Genomic DNA, 22,617 nt, shown 5'->3' with positions numbered 1-22,617 from the left:
AGCTGGGAAAAAAGGTGAAAGATAATTTGGTCCATGTTTATAGTACCTGTAAGGCTACTTCTTAGAAAACCGAAATCTGTTGAGGCTTTTATTGACTGATAATCACACATGCTTTTTGGTGGACAAAGCATTAGAGTCACATGTTCTTCATTTGTCTTTGACAGTACTGTCACTGCAAAATCTTCCTTTCTTCTCAACTGCCTCCCTTGGCAATTTTCTCCTTTGTGAGATTTGTGTCTCACTGTCCAGTCTTGCATTACTGTTTTGGCTTTTTCAACAGCTTCCCTGCCTACAGGTGTCCATGGCGGCACTAGGTTCCTTACTGGCTTTATTCCTCTATAGAAAAATAAAAAAATGCACACATACAGATCTATAGGTGTATGCAGACTTGCTAGCGGAAGCTGAATATACATACCATCAGCTGAAATGCAGAATCGAAGGCTATAAAACAAGACCAAACGGACTGAGTGCTAACAGGCTGTAATAGAAAGCCTATAATGACCACTACTGATCTGTACTTACAGAACACACAAGCTTTTTTGTATAACATCTAAGCTGCTTTTCACCTGTGCACAATTAAGTTTTATCACAGAGCTGTTAAAAGATGATAAATGTGATGTTGAAGACCATAAAATAAGCTTCATCTCAAGGTATACTTTTAAGTGCATGTAAGTTAAAGCACAGACCTCCCAATTTCAGTAAGCCACCTGAAAATAGTATTTCTGTGCCAGCTGGCAAGTGTTTGAACCCACCTGTGTATAAACAATTTCAAGGAAGGCCATAAAAGCACTTCCTAGGCTTTGCACAAGCTCTCCTCACCTGTCTTGGAAATTATGTGGACATTACAACTCAGCATATCAGTTTGTAATCTAAGAATTTATGTGCACTTCTGGTTCAGAACGTGTAAATGTGAGACAGATGTAAGGGCGAGTGCATCATGCAGGAATCCAGTGCAGCTCCCTGTGCCATTGCCACCAGATACAAACCTTCCTTCACTGTTATGTCAACAACATTTGAGCAAATTAAGCTTGTAAATTCCTAGAGTCTACAGAAAAGCCTGAGACCTTTAACAAAAACATTCAGACACAGCAAAGCCTGAGTTATACAGTATGACTTAGAACAAAGATATGTGGGGCAGGGAAGGCAAGGGGGAAGAGGCTGCTGAATGGAAAAGTTCTCATGCAAACACACACATGAATAGCAAAGGGACATTTTAATTCCTGTTAGCAATCACTAAGCTTTCTGCTGACTAAGGACATGGCTACATAGCACAATGCACAGCATTCTGCCTGCCTAAGCTGATTTCGTTAACATGGCCAGGCTGTCTCTGGCACAAACTATTTCACTTGGAGATAAACCTTGGTATCTACATCCTGCATCATTTAATGCACAAACACTGTAAGGTAACATATAAAAAACCCCTCTCCTCTGAAACATAACTATGCTCCAGAAAGGAACTGATTACACAAAACTGACAATCATCCCAAACCTATCCTATTTACACATAAAAACATATACACAGCTTGCTTACAACTTATGTTTAAACTTCTGCCCTGCTTTCCCTGAAAGTCAGAAGAATCAACTGTATTTTACTCATTACACTAAACATGACATTGAAGGGAGAGTGGGAAGTTGTAAATACCAAGTCATACTCTGACAATCAACATATTTATATTTGTAACTGCACTTGCATTCATTGTGTAGCCAGCCCTAACATATTTGACTTTAACCTCTAGAATGTAATAATCATCTAATTGAACAAAGACCATTAATGTCTTTCCACTCAGAAAACAGCCATACTTCTAAAGACTGATAGCTTGCCCATAACAGTGTAATTCCCCCCAAAAATATCAACATCCAAATCCCATGCAAGAATGAAGCCTGCTCCTCTGTTCTGTTATTGTTGTTACCTCTCTCAAAATATTAAGCTGTATTTGAGAGTTAACTGCAAACCCTAGCAAATAATCATAGAATAGTTAGGGTTGGAAAGGACCTTAAGATCATCTAGTTCCAACCCCACTGCCATGGGCAGGGACACCTCACACTAAACCATGTCACCCAAGGCTCTGTCCAATCTGGCCTTGAACACTGCCAGGGATGTTCACAACTTCCCTGGGCAACCCATGCCTCACCACCTTTACTGTAAACAACTTCTTCCTTATATCCAATCTAAACTTCCCCTAAGTTTTAACCCGTTGACTACCAACATTAAGAACTGGATTAGCTCTTGTAATTATGACATTGAGATGAAGGCTCTGAACATTCTGGGTTTGTGCTCTTGTATTGGCTTTTCTTGTTAGTGTGACTGCACTAGAAATACCCTAGTTTGATAAAAGCAGCAGCTGAGAGCTGCCTACTTTAAAATACTCACCACCATCTTTTATTATCACAGATTCTTAAAGAATAACTCAGCCAAAACCCATGACTGCTACTGCAGTGTTTGAATAACACTCTGCAACAGCATTCACAAACACATTTTCAGTGAATACATTCCTGCTTGGGTCAGAGCTCAACCTTCGCAACAGAAAACATCCTGGGTTGACCTCTTAAAAGCAAAACCAGTTATCTGAGGGCAATTACTGCAGAGAATTACCTGTATATGAACAACGCCTAAGAATGAAAAGGGGAAGAGAAATGCTGTGTACTCAGCAGATACACATTCAGATTTTAGCTTGACAAGCAAAACTGAAAGAGCTATTTATAACACAAGAAACTCGTGAGTGACCAAAAGCACTTCCTTTTAGCCTCCCTTATACTTTCCAAATGTATTAAGCAGCTGCAAAAGAATCTGAAAGTGCCATTAATTCCGACAAAAGTAGAGGAAAAGCAGGTTTAGCATGTGAAATTGAAACTGGGAAAGAGTTACTCCTTCCTTCTTATCTTTCCATGTTAACTGTTTCTTTAGTCACAATTTGCTGAAGCTTGCACAGGTCATTCACATCAGAAAACCATAAAATAACGAAGGGCAGGGAACAGAAATTGGTCAAAAGGAAGTCAACATGCAATACCTCTAATCGCTGTATCCTTCCCTTGAAGAACATGAACAGAGAAGAATTTGGATAAGCAGATTCTTTTTTTGCAAGAATTTCTTTTGCCTCTTTCAATCCTGCCTTGTTATCGCTGCCATCAAGAGCAAAAAAGGGACGAACAACTGTGTGGTACCACAACAGAGCTAATCTAAAAGAAACATAAGGGTAAAAAGGATTACAGTTCTTAAACAGAAATCTAAGGGTAACATTCTACACAGTAGAACATTATATAATTTAAATTTTTACATGATCCTGAAAGAAAGACAGATATGAATCTTTTCCTATACAACTTGGCTTTAGAACAAACACAATACTATTGCCATATATCAATGTTCTTCTAAACTGCACCTGAACATACAATGCAGTGCATATTATTCAGAGGTAAAGTAACAAGCTTGTACCATCAAAGCAGTTGAGCCTTCAGAACTCTAGATTCTAAAACAGAAAAACCCACAGGAAAACTTCAAAGATGAGCTGTTAATTACAGGGAAAAAAAAAAACCAAAACAACAAAACCCAAACTAAACAAAACCAACAAAGCTAAACGTACATCAGCAGACACACTTGAAATCAACGTCAAAAAGAAATACATCCATTGTTCAGAAGAGCAGACATCTACATGACCTACATTGCTCCTGGAAACAAGGGCAGAGCACAAAGAATTCCAAGACCATCGGAAGGAGGAAACACCCTGAAAAATATGATTTTCCTTTCCCAAAAAGGAGAACGAACAAATCAACAGGAGCATTTAATCTTAAGCTTTCTTAAACAATGAGAAATCTACCCCTTCTCCTCAAAGAAGAGACACGAGCTCTGCTGTCAATGTTTCAAAAGTGACACCTGATGGTACCTGCAGTAGGTCCTGAAATAAAAGCATTAATTTAGAGATAATGGACTAATAAACCAATTTATGAGGGTAGTTTAAATTAGGTCTGGCTAACTCTTCACATTGAAAAAACCTGAATGCAGTATGAATGCTTAAGGAAAAAGAAGAGACGCAAAAGAATAGTCCTCTAAAAATACTGTAAGGGAACATCCCATTTTACCCAGATGCTAAAATTAAAAATAAACTGGAAAAGATCTTTAGCTAATAGTAAGGATAACAGCTAAGTGAGCTCAGTGACTCATACAAAATAGTATACTTTCCATAGTGGAGAATGTAACTCGGGTAAATTTACTCAGCCTTCAGGGAGTGCTTTCGTTTACTCTGCTGACATGTAAATTACTAGACATTAGAACAGCAGGTACTGAAGAATACAGCAAAACACTGACAAACCTCAAATATATGTAAATAAGTAACAGCAGAGAGATCTTATACACTAGGAAGTGACAAATTTATTAAACCATGGCATGTTAAACAACAAACAAGTTTATTTTACCTGCTGTTGTTTCCTTTAAAGCAACATGACTTTTTGCTTTTGACTTTTTTCCAGTTACTTACTTCTAGTATTAAGTTATCTACCAAAGCATTTCAATATAGCTACTCACGTAGCTAAAGGGGCCTTCATGTCCTTACTTTCACTTGCATACATCAGTGAAGAAAGCCCCTGTAGGCGGTCTCCAGGAAAACCCAGCAGGTTGATGATTTTGAGCAGGTTTGGGGGCACCATGGATATGCAAAGATGAAAAAGTCCATATCCAAAGCTAACAGCACCTTTCAGTCTGTTTAGCGAATCCTCCGTTACACCTTCTGCAGCAATATGATTATCATTTGCAGCATCAGAAGTCAAGGATTCCTGAGTTGTTTTCTTCTGATATATTTCCTGAAGTGTATTAATGTCCGTATAGCACTTATTGTAAATTTTCCAGGCTTTTCGGAGTATCCACCCACCTTTTATGTATGCTAAAAAAAAGAATCAAATCAAGGAAAAACTACTTTAAGGACATATTTCAAAAGTAGAACATGGTAAGTAGTAAATGCTATTTCACAAATCCTATGATGTTCTATTTGCATTGACTTATTGCATAAAGGATTCTACCACAGCCACTGGCCTCTCGAAGAGCTCTTTCATACTGGGCACTACAAACTCAAGTGCTTTTCAACCAGAGACTTAAAACCAGCCTGCAATACAAAGAGACTTCCCATCAGCTGTGTAGCAATACAACTGTCAGAAAGAAATGGAGAAATCAAAGAATTTCATGCTGGATTCTGCTTCACTATAGAGTGGAGATGAAATGGCTGCTTGGCAAATAGAGAAACAAAACTCAGAGAAGAGATCACACCTCTTAAATCCAAAAGATGTTAACAAGACAGTTGATGGGAAAATACTAAGAAACCCCCTTCCTTCAGACTACATAATAAGATTTTCAATACCACTTTCTTACTCCTCATATAAGCACAGTGCCTTGTAATTAAGAAAAAAGTCATAGAAAAAAAATTCATAAATTTTATGGTTTAAAAACATTTTTCAGTTACCTAATTTTCTCAATTTCAAATGCAAGCTGGGTACCTAAATTTCAAAAGAATCTGGTCTTGAGCATTCTCAGTTGAGAATGAGAGAATTTTCAGTCTCATTACCCTCTATACAGGAGGGTAAAGAAAGGCATGACATGAAAAGATGAAGATGTCCGGTTTGCCTATTTACACAGTATTCATCTTGGTTATAGCACATCCTTGGATAACGACAAGTGGTAAAGAGATAGCAAACACAGAATATACTTGTACACATTAACTGTAAAAGCAAACACCAGCATTTTGTCTGTGATAGAGCACTGAGAGTTTAGAATTGTAGTGACAAAGGAGTTAACCAAAAATCAGAGAAAACAAAAGCATGATTATAGCAGCAGCATTCAAAACAGATTACCAGATTTACAGGGATCAATGTTATAAGTGATGCCAGAATTAGATCATAACAGGTAGGATGTTTCAATGAAAAGGAGAACACTATTAATACCAAATCACTCTTTTTTAGCCTTTGACATCTTTGACAAAATCCTTCCAATTAAAAACCAAAACCATTTCTAGAGAAAGCACCATCACAGACCAGAATACCTATTTTTGGATTTTTCTTGTATGAAGAGGGAGTGAAGCTAGTTTGACATTCTTATGAAATTGCACTGAGAAAAACTGCAAAATTTGTATTCTCAGTTGTGACAGGAGGGTTCTGTCAACAGGAACCTAAAGTATTAAAAAAAAAAGAAAAATCCTCTGTCTTGAGTTCCATATTAAAGTGTTATAATAAAAAATGTAAACCCCTGTCATGATTCAGCTGAATTACAAGACTAACGTTACTCCAGTTTTAAGGAATTAGGTCACTTTCTGGCTGCACAGAATACTTTAAAAGTAATGTGGTTTACCACAAAATGAATGCTCATACGACTATGCATAGCAATGAAGACAAATGAGGGAAAACTCCACATTCTACTTATCCTACAGATAGTGTTTCTGCTAATAGCTAATTACTGTGCTTAGATGCATGCATCAAACGTAAAGGGTACAATGTGGAAAAAAAAAAAGTACAGTTTTAGGGTTTGCTTCTGTAATTGTGCTGCCATTAGCAGTTCACTAACACAGCATAACCCCAATAGATATGATATACTAAAATAAAAATAACAAATTAAAATAATGTATTTCTGACTGTTTAAACATAAAAATTAAAACAAGCCCAACCAGTGAGCTGATTTCCCACCATGATGGGAAAGTGGTCAGGCCCATGACAGTGGTGGTAAGTATCAAGAAAAGGTAGTTCAATATTGCTGTGGGAAGCTAATGTAAGTTGCTGTGTTACTAATTTTATGATGAAACTATCTGTAATACATCCATGAGGGCAGAAAAGAAAATCAAAAATGTGTTAGGCACATGAGAAAGCAGCCTGCATGTCATCATATGCTTCTTGTCAAACTGTTCCAGGAAGAAAAACAAAAAACATTTCACCCATCCACTGATCACAAATATTTGTCTGCTTCTGAAGAATGCATTTTGTTTTTTGAGGTTTTTTTTGGTTGGTTGGTTTTGGGTGGGTTTGGTTTTTGGTTTGTTTTTTGGTTTGGGGTTGTTTTTTTTTTTTCTTTTTTTGAAAATCACACTCATTTCAATAATCTGGTTGCTATTTTGGTACAGAAACATGACAAAAAAAAAGATTTTTTATACATAATCAGAAAGATAGTATACTCAAAAAACTGAAATAATGGATTGAACAGTTCAGTAACAGCAGTAACCAGCAGTTGCTGAGGTGGTATTTAACAGCTTGGAATTTTAACTACAGATTTCAGGTATATTTTTTACTGAGTAGAGTAACCCAAATAATACCACCTTGCAGTACTCTGCTACCCATTTCAGTTCTCTGAGCAGCACAGGAGAAAGGGAACAGACACCACCCTCATTACAGCATCCAACCCAGTTATGCAGCCGCAGAATACATACTGAAATAAGAAAACAACTTCAAGGGAGAGGCGCCCCCCCCCCCCCCAAAAAAAAAAAAAAACCAACCAAAACAAAACCCCAATGAAAAGAACCAAACCACCACCAAAAAAAAACAAAAACAAAAAAAAAACCACACAAAAACAAAAACAAACCAAACCCCAAACACAAATGAAAACCCAGAATCACACCAGAACAGTAAGAAAAGCTTCCTGCAGCACTACACACGCAGCAGGCGGATAAACCCACTGAATTTCTGCTAGCTAGAACCAACCACTTTCTTGATGGCTTGGAAGAAACCAAGTCTGCACATCACAGAAAGTATTACGCCCTTAACTGAAGATCTTAGTGTTATTTTAAATAATCTGAATGTTATTTCCCTGATTCCTTTCAGCAGGGTTTTCACTGTCAATCTGGTCTGACTGGTATAATTTATTCGTTAAGAACCTGGGAATGTGCTCACTTTGTATATGACCCTGACCTCATTTTCAATAAACTAATGGTTGAAGGCACGTTTTAAGATTGTGCAAGAAATCCAGGAATGCAAGAGAACATTAGAAACAGATCTGCAGCAGAGAAAAGGAGGTTTGTATTCAACATGACAGGATTAACCTCTTGGGCACACAAGGACACACTTTGGTGACCAGAGAATAAGAACCAATTCAGCAGTTCCATCTTCACCCCACTCCATTTAAGATTACTTTCACTGGCAGTTTGTCACCTCCCTGAGTTGTCACAAACAGAATGCATATGGAACATTAGGATTTTCCCAGTGGCCTGGACTTACAGCCTCTTTTATAGGCCACATGAAGCACGCAGATGCTACCCGTCCTCGTACCAACTCCTCAAATGCTTCTATGGGAACATGCAAGGGATTCCAGCCTATCTAAGGAGAATAGGTTGTATATGATTACTGGTGTGAAAAAAAAAAAGCAGAAATCTGTAATCTGTACTAATACAACTCATTTTATGATACTACTACTTACACATAGGTAGGTAGCACATCTGCAAGTGTACCAATCTTGGAATGTTTCAAATGGAACTATGCTCTTTCTTACAAAAAAAAAAAAAAAAAAAAAATCATCTTTACTGACAGTCATATTGCCACTTTATGATCAAACTTTATTAAAAAGACATCATACGAAAAAAGGTATCTAAACCTTAAAGCCCCAGCACACCTGATAACTCTTGTTTTACAAATGAGAGCACAGCCAAGTAGACTTGACAGTCTGCTACAATTATTTGTCTTTGTAGACGATCTATCGTGGATAGAGTGGATTTTCGTCCATCAACCTGTTTGGAATATACAAACACAGAGCACAGAAAGATGTTAACAAAGATAATAGAAAATACTGATCAATCTAAAAAAATTAACAAAATCCAAAATTAACTTCAAGTTCTACTACTGCTACTAATTTAACTCAGCATTCTCAAGTGCAAAAGTTTCTTTGATAGGTCATCAAGCAAGATCCTACTTAACAAACAGGGAAATCTTACATATATACTACCAAATGTTTTTCTTAAGATTCTACAAATACTCAAAACAGATTTAAATTTCATTTCATTACTGTTAACGACACCAGACATGTAACTAAAAGATGTCAGATAGGAACAGCACAGAAACGACTATATGATAAGTGACAGAGAAAATGCAGTGCCCCTAAAGAGCAGAGAATTAAATATGTTGCATTCAGTACTTTTTACTAAGGAAACTAAATATTGAAGAGAAATGGCTGCTGCTTCTGCTGTAGATCTGCTATGTCACAGTAGGCAGGCTACTCACTGGATGTTTCTGTATGACTACTTCAACTAGTTCTCAAGCTGCATGCTTTATTCTTATTTAGAATGAAAAATCTAAAAAAAGTAAAGAAAATTCCCTAGGAATATGCCTGGCACACAGCACTATGCAGCCTCAACATCACAACCTTTGACTGTTACTAGAGCATGTATGAATTAAAGTTAGCCTCAATTAGATGGGCTACAAGCTTCCTGAAATAATCCCAGCAGGACTCTAATTTCATGTGTTAAAAAAAACTACTAATATCAACACAACCTGTTGCTTTAGAAGACAGATTACTGACTCTAAATATTTTATGATAATTAAGAAATCCAAACAGAAAATTTTACTTCATTTCTAAATTTAAATTGATCTCAACTGCTCTTCACATATCAAAAATCATCAATTCAAAATATAAAGAGAACAGAAAGGAAATTCCAGAAATTTTTATCCAATACAGTTCCATGTCTTACAAATAATATTCTTACATTTTTTTTAATTTTATTCTTGATTGTTTCTATAACTCCAGCTTCTTCGCTTTCACAAAGTTTCTCTGTTGCCTTTAAGTCATCACAGGCCAGCTGCATTTTTTCTTCTTCAAACGTCATCATGGCATTCTACCAAAACGTAAACACATTTGAATGACAAAAATCATAAATATTTTCATTTCTATAAAAGCTATAGGATAGTAAAAGTTTGTATGAAAACTTGACATTAAAACTTACTAGTAAGAAAAAAGTATTAATACACACAGATCAGTAGACATACTTCTATACAGAAAAAACGAATTAGAGATTTGAGAGCACTTCACCAAAATTTCAAGACAAATCAGAACATATTAAGTCCTAACCCCTTGTCTTAAAACTTCATACGCAGTCAAACTGAATGTGCTGTCATATTAATCAGAAGAAAAATTCATACAAATTCATTTTTAATTATGGTATTCTAAGGCATGATTTGCATCTGTGCAGGTACTGCTTTTATACAATTCATCCACGTAACAGGCCTCCAAAGCCAGTAACAAGTAACAGCTATTTCAAAATAACAACCACAGTTCCTACACATGTATGAAGGAAAAACCCACATCCTACTCCAGCTACTGCTGAACCGATTTCAAAAGAATTTCAGGACAACAAACTTCTTTTCCTAATGCCTTATTAAATGAAAGCTCTGAATGAAACCAGCACAGAAAGTGCTGCTGCTATGTTTAGAACAGTAGCTAAGCAAGATATTTCCAAGATCCACTGATGCTGCACTGTGATGTTACACTGGTTCAGCACATCAATTCAGTTAAGCAAGCCTGAGATTCTTCCTCTTTCCTTTCTTTCTCCATGGACTTAGAAGCATATGCTCATGCCCCAGGTTTCCTAACCAATACATTTTTTCCATATTGCATAGTTTACAAACATTAGAGAAAATTCAAATTAATTTCATTTACAACTTACCTATTTGTGGCATATTATAATAAATCCTGTCCTTAAAAAAACGTAATATTACCATAGATGATTTCTGGTGTCATCAAAATTAAGCACCAAAGTCAGAGGAAGGACAGCCTGAAAACCAAGATCTAAACATTTTCTAAAACACCTGCTCATTTTTTATACAAGATATTCTCATTTTTAATACATTAAAAAAGAAAAGCATTTAACACACTCTCTATGACTCTTTCTTCATTACTTTCTTCAAAGCATTAACAGGCCCATTATGACTCTTTAGTCAGTCAATATTCTCAGTTCTACTCTATTCTATGAAGCAATGCGAATGGACTGAACTAACAACTGTCACTAGGCAATATGCATGGAGAAATTTTCAATAGCAAAAGCTATGAAGAAAATGGCATTTATGAGTATTATTTTAATAAAACTTCTAGTGCTCACTTAAGAGAGGGCTTTATTATGGCATTTTTTATGGAACACATTTCATATATTTGAGAAGCTGAATCACAGAAACTTTACATTTAAACCACATGAATAAGCAAGTCTTATATAATAATTATTTGTTTTGTAGCTACATTTAATCCAAAAATTTGAAAACAGCCTCATAAAAAGAAACAAAGTATCAACCATTATGAACACATGCATACACATAAACATTAACCAAAAAAGAAGAGGTTTATACTGTCTGCTCTCAGCTACTCACCAAAAAACTGACAAAACTGGCTCCAAAACTCATTAATGGGCTATGGTTTCTGTAAAGAAAACAAAATGTAGTTACTATATTTGCACCTATTTCCTATCATAAAGGTAGATATTACATTTCTTGATTTTAACTTATACATCTGTAAATAAATCTTGAGGGTTTGTATCAAGTTACAAACAAATATATTCTGCAAGATATAATGGAAATGGAAAGCCAAAAGCATCATCACTTTTATTAAAACTGAATTTATCTTAAAAAAAAATTAAAAATCAAGCATTAAGATGTGGATATTAAGAGAAACCACCACCATCAAAATACATTCAATGCAGGCAAAAAAGGAGCTGCAGAAAATTTAAGATCCGTGAATTCTACTTTATGTATCCACAAAAACTAAGTGGAATAGCTTTTAAGATGCTTCACCTATTCTATCTATGGGAGTATTCCAAAAGGGTGAAATCAACTGCCAGATCAAAAAACGCAGGCAAGCAAAATCTTGGTAATATATGGGACAGGTTGTAAGCTGCAGGACTACCATAGTCACACAGACCACAAGGCTCCGGTAATGTCACACAGAAGGCACTTAAAACAAAACAATAATTTCAGGGTCTCAGCAGTACTACTGACCCACATTGTTCAGCAGTGGGCTGCCAGGTTATATAAAACACTGACTTCGAAGATTTCAGAATAGGTAACATTTATGCTACAGGTACATATATTGCTATAGTACAGGATTTAACACTGCTTCCAACTTAACTCTGCAAGCTTCAGATTAAAATAGCCTTTCAAAATAGGACAGGCACTTGAAAAACAAGGAGAAAGTTGCATATCGTTTATTACAACACAGATTTACAGTAATAAACCCATATTATAATACAAGAGTTTGTTAAAAAAAAAAAAAGAAAAAAAACCAAAACCAAACCTTATAACCAAAGTAGTTACAATTATTATAACTCAATAATAAAGTCAATAATTCAGCTCCTCCCTTTTCTCACTTTTTGATTTAGCATAAATACCTAAAAGCAAGTACATGAACAAAAGAAAAAGAAAGATAAACAGCGAATGCAAGCAATGCAAATCAGAACAGAAAACCTTTCCTTTTTCCTATGTACATCCAGAACTGAGCAATGTGTATAGATACAAGATCAACATAACTTGCACATGACTACATAATTTTTTCAAAAGAAAAACAGGTTCGGTATTTTCCCCTGTGTTGGCAGGCTATCAAACAACTGCCAGCAAATGCTTCAGCTATTCAGTACCTGGACTGTTCTCTACCAACCTCTGTGCTACAGAGCAGGAGAAATCAGCTACTCAAGTTAGACTTCTGCAACTGGCATTTTGAGCATGAACTCTTGCTGCAGAAGGCACATGGCTATCTTTTAATCCAGTTTTAAACTCATGAGGCATATGGGACCCATTCAACAGCCAGTCTTATCACCATACTCCACAGCACATAACCTACAAGGTCATACCTACTGCGCTATCAACACCAATGAATCTAAAACTGCAGAACATATCAGTACAAGCAATTTTATGCCCTGATGTAAAAACCTGCACTTACATCATACTTTCAAGGAAGCTCAAAATTAGACCAAATGTTTCATTTTGTTTCATTATTAAATATTTCAGTAGGCATCTCTAGATAATATTTCTCATACTGAAGGCCATTCAGAAGAGAAAACTGGCAGACAAATATTGTTTATCAAAGTGAATTAACTCAGCCACAAGAGTATTTGAATATAACCAGAAAAATAAAAATACATGACTTAAGAAACAGTTAATTAGGTTTGCACTTCCCAGTAAGATCCTTAGAACACACATCTTGAATATTAGGTTTGCATCCACACTGACAATGTTACTTCACTAACACACATGAATCCAAAGAATCTAAGTTAATGAAGTAACTAAAATTTCAGCATCTGAACACCTACAGAATAATTTACTTGTAAATTTTGTGTTACACTTTAAGTAAGACTTCGCGCAACAGTATCAAGATTTTTACATACTTTTCTCCCTCTCTCTGAAACGTGCATAAGCAAATCAAACAAGCTTAGTAACATATGCATTTGGCTTTCAGAAGTAGCATCCAGGCATTCCTTAGAACTTGGCAAGAAAGACACAAGTTTTATTAACAAACTACAAATACTGTGGAATTACAGAATAAATAGTAAAAGCACTGCATATGAAAACATCTTAAGTCCCAGACCACTTTTCATTTTCTATTAATTTCTAGAAAAAGATCCTCCTGTTGTTGAAATAGTTACTGAAGCTTAAAAAATAAAAATAAAAAAATAAAAAAATAAAAAAAAAAAATCAGCTTTAGAGGCAAACTAATTCCCTGTCTATGGAAACAATATTTTCATATAGGGCAACCTGAATAATGGCCACATTTGAGAATGAAACTACTAAAATGGAATAAACGGGAATACAGTTGAAAAATCAAACAGCACACACATACTGCTGTTTCAACAGCTCAACATAGATGCTAATTCAAGCATACTATTCAGACATTTTTAAAAAGTAGATTTTCTTTTCAGGACTGCAAGAGCCTGTTTCTGAGCGTGCCCAAAGAATTGGTAAATGAGCCATCCCTGGCAGTGTTCAAGGCCAGGCTGGACAGAGCCTTGAGTGATGTGATCCAGTGCAAAGCATCCCTGCCCATGGCAGGCGGGGTTGAAACTATATATGATCTTACAGTCCTTTCCAACCCTAACCATTCTATAATTCTATGTGTGTGAAAGTATCAGCATTTAAATAAGCATTTTGAAAGGTTTTTTTTTGGTAAATTTTAATAATATGTTAAGACAGGCAGCTAGTTACAGTTGAGAGCCAACCGCTCTTCCAAAATTAGAAAAGATACTGAAGTACTTACTGCGAGCAATGAAAATTTGTCCAAGTGAAGCGAAGTTTCTTCACCAAATAAATACTTATCTTTTCAACTGATGCTTCAAAACTGCTTCACTTGCTTGCACTCTGACACTCATGGCTCACTTTGCTAACAGCTCATCCCCTACAATCAAAGATGACAAAAAACTGGGGAGCTACATTATTCTGATGTTATCACCAGCTGCAATACATGAGGTAAAACATTGCACATTACTTCTTTTTAATTTTCAGTCACTCCATCTATAAAAAGCATTGTCATTACAGCACATATGGGCTGTAGCACATAAGGACCCTGAAGCAAGAAAACATGATGCATAATATTGTACTATGTCTGGGAGATGCTTTTGCTGAGACCACGAGGTTCGGCAAACAAAACACGAGAACTTTACCACAGGAGGTCCTCAGAAAGTTTTTGTGCCATCACTACAGAAAATAAGAGACACTTCCACCATATTCCTGCATAGTCACTGAGTAGAGACTATAGCTGCAGCTTTATGGAAGTTCATTTGTTAAGGTAACTTCAGCATTTAAAATCTGTTTTAAACAACTACTGTGTTTAGTGCTCAATCTTTGCCAATATTCTGTTGGCTGACAAATTCTTCAACAGTTTAGGGTTATCTTCTCCTCGAGAGCTAGGAAAAAACACTTTGCAATAGCACAGAACTGTCCCAATAAACACTAAGGCATGACTAATGATGACAGTAAGCTTCTGAGAAAAGCACAATTCCATGAAAACAACTCTCAGCTCAAACGCCTTCTAAGTGACCTTCAGCATCAGATCTGATTTTACATCTTTTGACAGATTCCAAAAAGTTAAGATACAAAAAAAATGAGGCCGCACTTGAGAAAATACCAACAGCAACCCAAAGGCCACATTGATGTTGACAGAAGTTATGGAACTGAACAGAAATGAACACTGGGGCACTGCACTACCCAGGTTGTCCGCACTACTTTGAAGCAGTAATGTCCATTAAGAAAAATCTCAAGGCTTTTAATTAGCTCGAAGATGAAGAAAAATTGTCTCCAGACATATTTGCAAAATACTGTTTGCACCTCATCTATGAAACCAGGACTCAGAAGATATCTTTATTATAAGAAACTGTGCTATTAACACCATTTCCACCAGATACCACAGTAAAAGGTTGTACGTATCAATAAATTTGGCATGTAGAACTATGCTCAAGTCAGAAGTCATAATCTTAAGAGCGCTGAAGCAGACCTTTTTCTCAGGTATATGAACTGGTTTTATATTGCTCCTCCCAATAAACCCTGACTAATTCACTTCATTGCATGGCATATCTCCAAGACAGTAATTCACTGTCAGGAGAAAGGTTTGTGCTGTGCCCCATTTTCATACTCACAGAATCACAGAATCAACTAGGCTGGAAAAGACCACAATGGTAACATTCAGAAGTTTTAAGCCCTGGTATAAGGCTGAGATCATACAGCCCAATTTTACCATTAAAAAAATCAGAACTGAAGCACACCAAAAGAAAAAAATCAATTACTCCTCAGTATCTTCTTTTTTCTACAGCCAGTTCCATTATAGTATTCCACTTACAAATACACCACTTCTAAAGCTACTACAGCCTAGCTCAGGTTTAAATTTAAGTAATTAACCTGCTAACATTTCCTCCTCACTCTTCTAGGCACTGCTATATTAAACACAGTCCGCTAAGAATTCCAATCATCATACAATGATGCTAAATTTGAAACAAAACAAGTTATTTTCCTCCAAAGCATGAGAGTAAAGCATAATGAAAAATGAAGAATTCATGAAAGTTCACAGATAAATATAGAAGCAGCTACTGAATATTTTAGAACAAGCAGAAATACATATAACCTATAAACCAAGGTTAAGGAATTTACTGCAACAACATACAAATCCTTTGGTCCTTATTCCATCACAGATTATTCTAGAATATAGTCTAAAAAAATATTTCTGAGGCTACAAACATAAGACAGATGTTTACACAAGTACACAGCCAACACTGGTATATGAAATTACTAAGGCAATATACATGTCACAAAAGCATTACAGTATTAAGTAAGATACATTGAGAACTGCAAATGTCCGATCTAGGGTTAGCTTCTATTTCATAATCAGACCAAATTTGTTTTAACTGCTGGATAAGTCCTTAGCATACACTTCTATTTTCACTAGAAACACATAACCAAAAGAGAAATTCAGTAATATAAAGAGAATAAATCTGTGGCCCTGTCCCATCCGGTTCTTACATGATTTGTCTTCTCTTTCTGTAAATTAACAAGGAATTACTTTGCTTTACCTTCAAGATGTTAATTAGATGCACAAGAATATCAAAATACTGAGAATTATGAAAAGGATTTTAAATTGGACCTTTACTTTGAAAGGTAGTTACAAAGCTGACACACAATCTAGTTATATCAACTGACTTGTACTAATTGTCCAATTACTCTTTAATCCATAAGAATTATGGACTTTTCCAAAATATTTTTCCACTGTAGGTTCAACTAACCTGACCGAAATTACTTTCCAGGACAAACTATAGTAACTTAACTGACATCATGTAACTTCGTAACAGCTTTGAGCTCTAAGTGTATTAGAACAAAAACATATCCATCCCATCACAGTAACCTGAAATAATTTACTAGGAGATCAAAGAATGGGTGACTAGGAAGCGTGAAGAGTCATATCTGTATCATTCACAGAGTTAAAACAAGACCTGCTTGATATCACACCTCTTCTACCATCTCCACCCAAATCTGACTTCTAATTTCCAAGTTACAAACTCAGATTTTGGGTTAGCTTTCTGTCATCTTCCCTTGGACTTCTAGCCACCAGATTTTGCTCTGAATGGGGATCCAAATGGATCTCTCAATCTCGCTCTACTCTTTGTATCACTTCTTTTGGCAACAACACCCATGTCTGCCATTAGAGTCACAAAACTAAGCTTCACATTCAATGCAATCATCTCTGTGCACCCTATGTCTGGAAGATTTAAACTGTAGAACACTTAAAATTCTTCTAATTTATCCACATAACTGGAAAATTGGCACTGGTTTTATGTGCCTCACTATTACTATAATGGGCTCTGCATAGCCTTGAGCAATGAAATCTTACCTCACTTAAGGTACCTATTTATTACACATTAAGAATATTGCTGCTAAAAATCACTCCCTCATATATAACTCTCCTTTCTATACATCCATCTAGCAACTGCTCATGGGCCTATCATTGCAATAAAAAAAAGCAGCACAAAGGGATGCTATGAGAGCACACGACTCAATTCTCACACTGCTGATCAAGATGCCATCATCCTTCTCTCAACTGACTTACGTCAGTTCCCACCCTGCAGTCCTTATCTTTTCAGAAGCTACCAAAACATCTACTAAACTACTACATTTTGTTCTTATGGTTCCTTTGCTAAACTACATAAATAAGAATTTCAACAGCAGTTAGACTGCCCACACACTGGCCATAATCTACCTCCTTATCAATGCCGGACTAATGTCACCTTGTCTCGACTTGTATTTGGGCCAAAAGTATTCTGGCCACAGACATCATTTTAAATTGCTAGTATTAGGTTCAATCACCCCCCATGGAATTTCTAATGTTTGTATGTCTGTTAATATGTATACTGTACCAGAGAATCATAGAATAGTTAGGGTTGGAAAGGACCTTAAGATCACCTAGCTCCAATTCTCCTGTCAAAACTTTAAAAATGTCAGGTTTTTGAAGTAACCATACTAAGCTTTTTTCCATTCCTTTCCCATTTCCTCCAACTTTCCATTTTTCTCTATGTCCTGCTTTACTCTAGCAGGTTGTACAGTGTTTTCCTACACTGACCCCATTCTTCAAATCTTTACACATTTTGTATTAAAGTCGTATCTCTACATCATCCCAACTTTCTTCTTTGAAGATGACCATATTATATACATTATACTTCTGAATCTTGTACCATTTCTCTTTTCATTCAGATTCAAGCTGAAGACTTTATCAAGCCTTCTCAGAAGTAAAAGTCATTCATGCAAAGAATCAAATGTTTCCCTGGTAAGAGACAGAAGATTGCTGGATTTCTTGTAAAATGATAACCCTGATCTTATGCTTTATGTTGTGAGTCAACATTCAGCTACAAAGCTCCTGTTTTATTTGACACAGTTTTCTCTCCTCTTAGCTGGAGGAAGTTTTTAAATCATTTCTGAATTGCAAATGCTCTTAAAAATACATTCTTTTGACAGTTTCTTCCTTTCTTAAGTGTTTAGGAATCCACAAAGCTAGAAGGGGAAAAACAACACTTCAATTCCAGCTTTCTTGCTAGTGTCAGGGTTGCTCACCAAAATTATACCATCCCATAGGCTGATGGTGGGCTTTATCTCTAGTGGCAGTGTCCTTAGTTAGCCTTCGCATCTCTTACAGCTTTTACAGGTACTCAAAATTTAAGCTGATGAGAACTGGAATGGTGTCAGCATTGCTCAAGCTGAATAAAAAGATCGATACTCGACAGTTCCAGATATGAGTTAGCAGTGTGGGGACTCAAGACAGCTTCAAGCATTAAAGACAGTGGTGCTCTCACTGATTCAGGAAAACATTACACTCACTGGTATTTGGTTCACGTTCAGAACATTGTCACCACTAGCAGGTGGATGATCCAGACTTCTTAAAAAAAATACACCTAAAAAAAAGCATGTTGACGCTACTTGCAGATGATTTTTCAAACCCATGATGTCACATCTTCCCTCATAGTATAATTTAAAACAAGTCACAAACTACACCTGACAAATCATTAACTGTTTTACAGAGGTACAACATGTCATTGCAACTGCATAGAGTATCTGACATATAACAGACACATTCATCTGACTTCTTCAGGTTCTAAATATATATGAACTCTAAATACCAAAGACAAAACACTATCCTCCCATGACCAACACAGAAACAATGGTTCTTTACACAGTAACTTCAAAGTACCATCACTCTTCAAAGTACCAAAACTCTTCATAGGCAACACTTTACAGGTGTGGTTACACCCATGAAACACAGCTGCAATTTCTACCCTGGTTTTCTCAAGGACTGCATTATTACCAGCTTTCAAATATAACTGGTTTTGGGCTCATCAGCCAGCCTTCTAGAAGAGGCAAAAATGCAGAGTAAGAAAGCAAGCATTCCTTCTTTGGAATGGCAGCTGTCCTTCAGCTCATCAAGGCTGTCTACTGGCCCACAGAGATAGCAGCATTGATATGAATTAATTTTTTACAAAATCCTTCAGGTGGCATACGGAGAAAAAAATCAAATAAAAAGCAGAAGCAAAACAAGTAGTTTCTAAGGAACAGTTTTAACTAGTTTAAATAGTGTGAGTAATGAAACTGAAGTTCTGATGAATACTTGAGTTTCCACAGAGACTTGCAGGTTCTTGAACAGTTCCCGTAAGAAAAAATAAATACCATTCCTCCCTTCCCTGCTAGGATTCATCTGACAGCTGTTTAGGTTCTGAAACAGAGCTAAACTACCTGCTTAGGCAGAAGTCTAGAATTAACACTTTCTATAAGAAAGGTCATTCAAAATACAGCACTCACTCACATTGAGTTCAAAAAGCTGTATTTCATCAGACATCTCTGAGCTCTAGTGCTGCAAATTACTAACATCCACATTAAACTACAGACAGCTCCCAAAAGCTGCTCATTTGGCTTACCAGCCCCATTTAGGATGGGTTCTATTTCATATTGTCAAGCATGTACCAACAAAAATATACTAATTTAAGACCATATGCAAAGAAACATTAACAACTTTACTCAAGTTCTTGAAGAAAGAACACATCCAAAGACATACAAGCATGGAACCAAAAACCATTAGGAAAAAGAAGTTGACCTCACTGCACATCTCAAAAAAATCTGATTTATAGGAAGTTAAGCATACTCTGCTGTATCTTCTCTCATGCCTAAAGCAAAGTTTCAACATAGAGCTAATCTGCCATTCAATAAAAGTCTATTACTTCACAGAAAGAACAACCCTGCTATGAATTCTGGGATGAGGTAGATGGGGCCAAAGATTTTCACAGTCATTTAAAAAACTAAGACAGCAATTATCAATTTATGAATCATAAAAACTACTTACTCTAATGAAGAAACTCCTATTTACTCTTGGTAGGTAGTATCAAGACCAAACTGAACTCAAAGGCATTTCTTGATAAAAATTGAACAAAGAAAAGCCCACACCTCAGGGGAAAAAAAAAAAAAGAAAAAAAGAAAAAAGACAAGTGTCTGCATTTAAAAAATCATCAGTAATAAATCTTCTAGACAACCAAGAGAACAACTTGCAGAAAAGATCATTATTCACCCTTTCAAGGGAGGATTGTATTTTGAAAATAGGAACCTTAGTAACTTTACTCCCTAGCACTATTATACAATGTAAGAAGCATCACGTATTTAGATTTCCTAAACTACTTCCATATTGACACTACTGAGAGAAAGCAACAGTACAACACAACCAGAAACTGGAGAAGAGTAAACCTCATCAAGTGCTCCTTAACTAGCACCTTAAAAAAATACACAAAAGCAAACAACCAAAACCAACAGGCTCCTTAGATACCTAGAACAATTGAGGACCCCAACAGACTCAAGAAATAAGTAAGAGTGCAACTCTGTACCCTCAGAACGTGAGCTGCATGTTATGCATGAGAGGAAGGCAAAATAGGGACCCGACTTGTCACCTGCAATGTTGCAGTTAGTTCCATGCAACTATATTGCATATGTAACGCCGCAGTATATACTAAAACCAGAATAGCATGCTTAATATTAGATTGTGGCAGGTACACAGTGAAGTTATGATTGCATTATTATCAAGGGGGGCTTTATTAATTTGCCTCACTGCCGCCACTCTACATTCAGACATCCTTTTTGTAAGTAAGATTTAAGTACATAAGTACACCATCGCTATGATGTGCTATTTTAAGTCCAAGTCTTTTTTAATCACACAGACAACAACAGCATAGTGCATATTAATTATTCACAACGTATGCGCAATTACAGCAGCTCAAGCTTGGGTGGAACACGTTAGTCCTCAGAAAAAACGCAAGGGCAGGTATGGGCAATCTCTTGTTAAAATCGACTTACACAGTTGCGTTAACGCCATTCCTACCGGATAACTACTTAACGCACAAACCTTGACACGACGTACGTAGGGATCATAAACATAATCTGACAGTCTGAAGAGAATCAGAGTAGCGTTCACGGATCAGATCACACATGAGCACCGGAGCGAAACTCTCCTTCCTCCCCCCAGAGCCGTCTCCAGGCACACGTGTATGTTTACTCACGGTCGTTAGCGAAACGCGGGCGCTGCCACTGAGGAACTCGCCGACCGACCCCTGCCCGGCCCTTTCTTCCCCCGCCCTTCCACAGGGCGACACCGCAGACCCCGCAGCGCGGAGCTGCAGCCTCTCACCCACCGCCACGACGGCGAAGCACGCGTGCCCCTTCCCCACAGAGCGCCAGCTGAGGCAGCAACCGTGCACAACAACCCTCCCCGCTCCAAGGAGCCGCGGAGGGCAAGGCTTCCCGCGCCAAGACCCCTGCCCAGGGTAAAGGCACGGGGCGGGGGGGTCCTGCGCGCCTCACGGTCCCGCCGAGGAGCGGAGGCCGTCTGAGAGTAGAGAGCGGGGTTGGCGCGGTCGCGCAGGTGGGTTGCGGAGACAGGTGCGCCGAGGCCGGGCCACCTGCGGCGGCGGGGACGCCCGAGGCTGTGCTGGGGGACTGTGCCCGGGAAGAGAGGAAGGGAGTGATCGGTCGGCGGAGGGGCGGCCGGGGCTACCTGTATTTCTTGAAGAGCTGGTCGGACTCGCGGAAGCCGTTGTTCAGCAGCATGTTGATGCCAGCCAGCGCCAGCTCCGCGTCCTCGATGGGCAGCGGCGCTTCCCCATCCTCCCGCCGCGGCGGCGGCTGCTCCGAGCCGGCCATAACGATGAGGAGGCAGCGGGACCCAGCCGGCTCTCCTCTACCTACCTACCCACCTATCTATCTATCTACCCGCCTGCCCTTTCCCGGTGCCGCCTCACAGTGCCTGAAGGGAGGAACCGGCGGCGCCCCAACGCCCGCCGCCGGCCCGCGTTTCCCTCACCCGACCGCGCTGCAACGACCCTGCACCCGCCTCGCGCCCGCAAACCCTCCAAAAGCAGCGATGCCCGCCTCGCTCCCCAGCACGCAGGCGCCGAGGAGCCGCGCAAGCGCGCGAGGGAGGCGCGGAGCGCTGGGAGACGGGAGTTGATGGTGACGGTTTGCAGCCCAGTGAAGCTGTCAGCTGCCCTTGGTCGACCGCTGCCTGGGGTCGCCGTCTCTCTGGCACAAACCCGAGCCTGGCGCTGGTTGCGCGGCTTGGGGAGGGGTTGTGTGTGAAGCTTTCTTGTTTTGTCCCGTTCCCCGTTTGGGTTTTCCCCGTCCACACGCACGCCT

At 38.0% G+C, this 22,617-nt stretch overlaps 1 protein-coding gene across 2 annotated transcripts in view; it reads right to left on the bottom strand.

The window, feature by feature from the left end:
- Positions 1–22,125, bottom strand: part of TTC39C (tetratricopeptide repeat domain 39C) — a gene marked incomplete at both ends in the record, with an annotated part of 36,689 nt that extends 14,564 nt beyond the window's left edge. The window contains 6 exons of one of the 2 annotated variants that reach the window (XM_080611113.1): positions 3,009–3,177; positions 4,517–4,871; positions 8,567–8,681; positions 9,654–9,782; positions 11,305–11,353; positions 21,980–22,125. In XM_080611113.1, the coding sequence (XP_080467239.1) occupies positions 3,009–3,177; positions 4,517–4,871; positions 8,567–8,681; positions 9,654–9,782; positions 11,305–11,353; positions 21,980–22,125 (963 nt within the window). The remainder of the gene's footprint in view (positions 1–3,008; positions 3,178–4,516; positions 4,872–8,566; positions 8,682–9,653; positions 9,783–11,304; positions 11,354–21,979) is intronic. The other variant, XM_080611114.1, reaches the window with a different exon arrangement.
- Positions 22,126–22,617: the final 492 nt, after the last annotated feature.

Source organism: Psittacula echo (genome assembly GCF_963264785.1).
Source record: "Psittacula echo genome assembly, chromosome: 2".
NCBI lineage: Eukaryota > Metazoa > Chordata > Aves > Psittaciformes > Psittacidae > Psittacula > Psittacula echo.
Note: the sequence above shows the minus strand (reverse complement) of the source record. Positions and strands in the feature narration are given on the sequence as shown.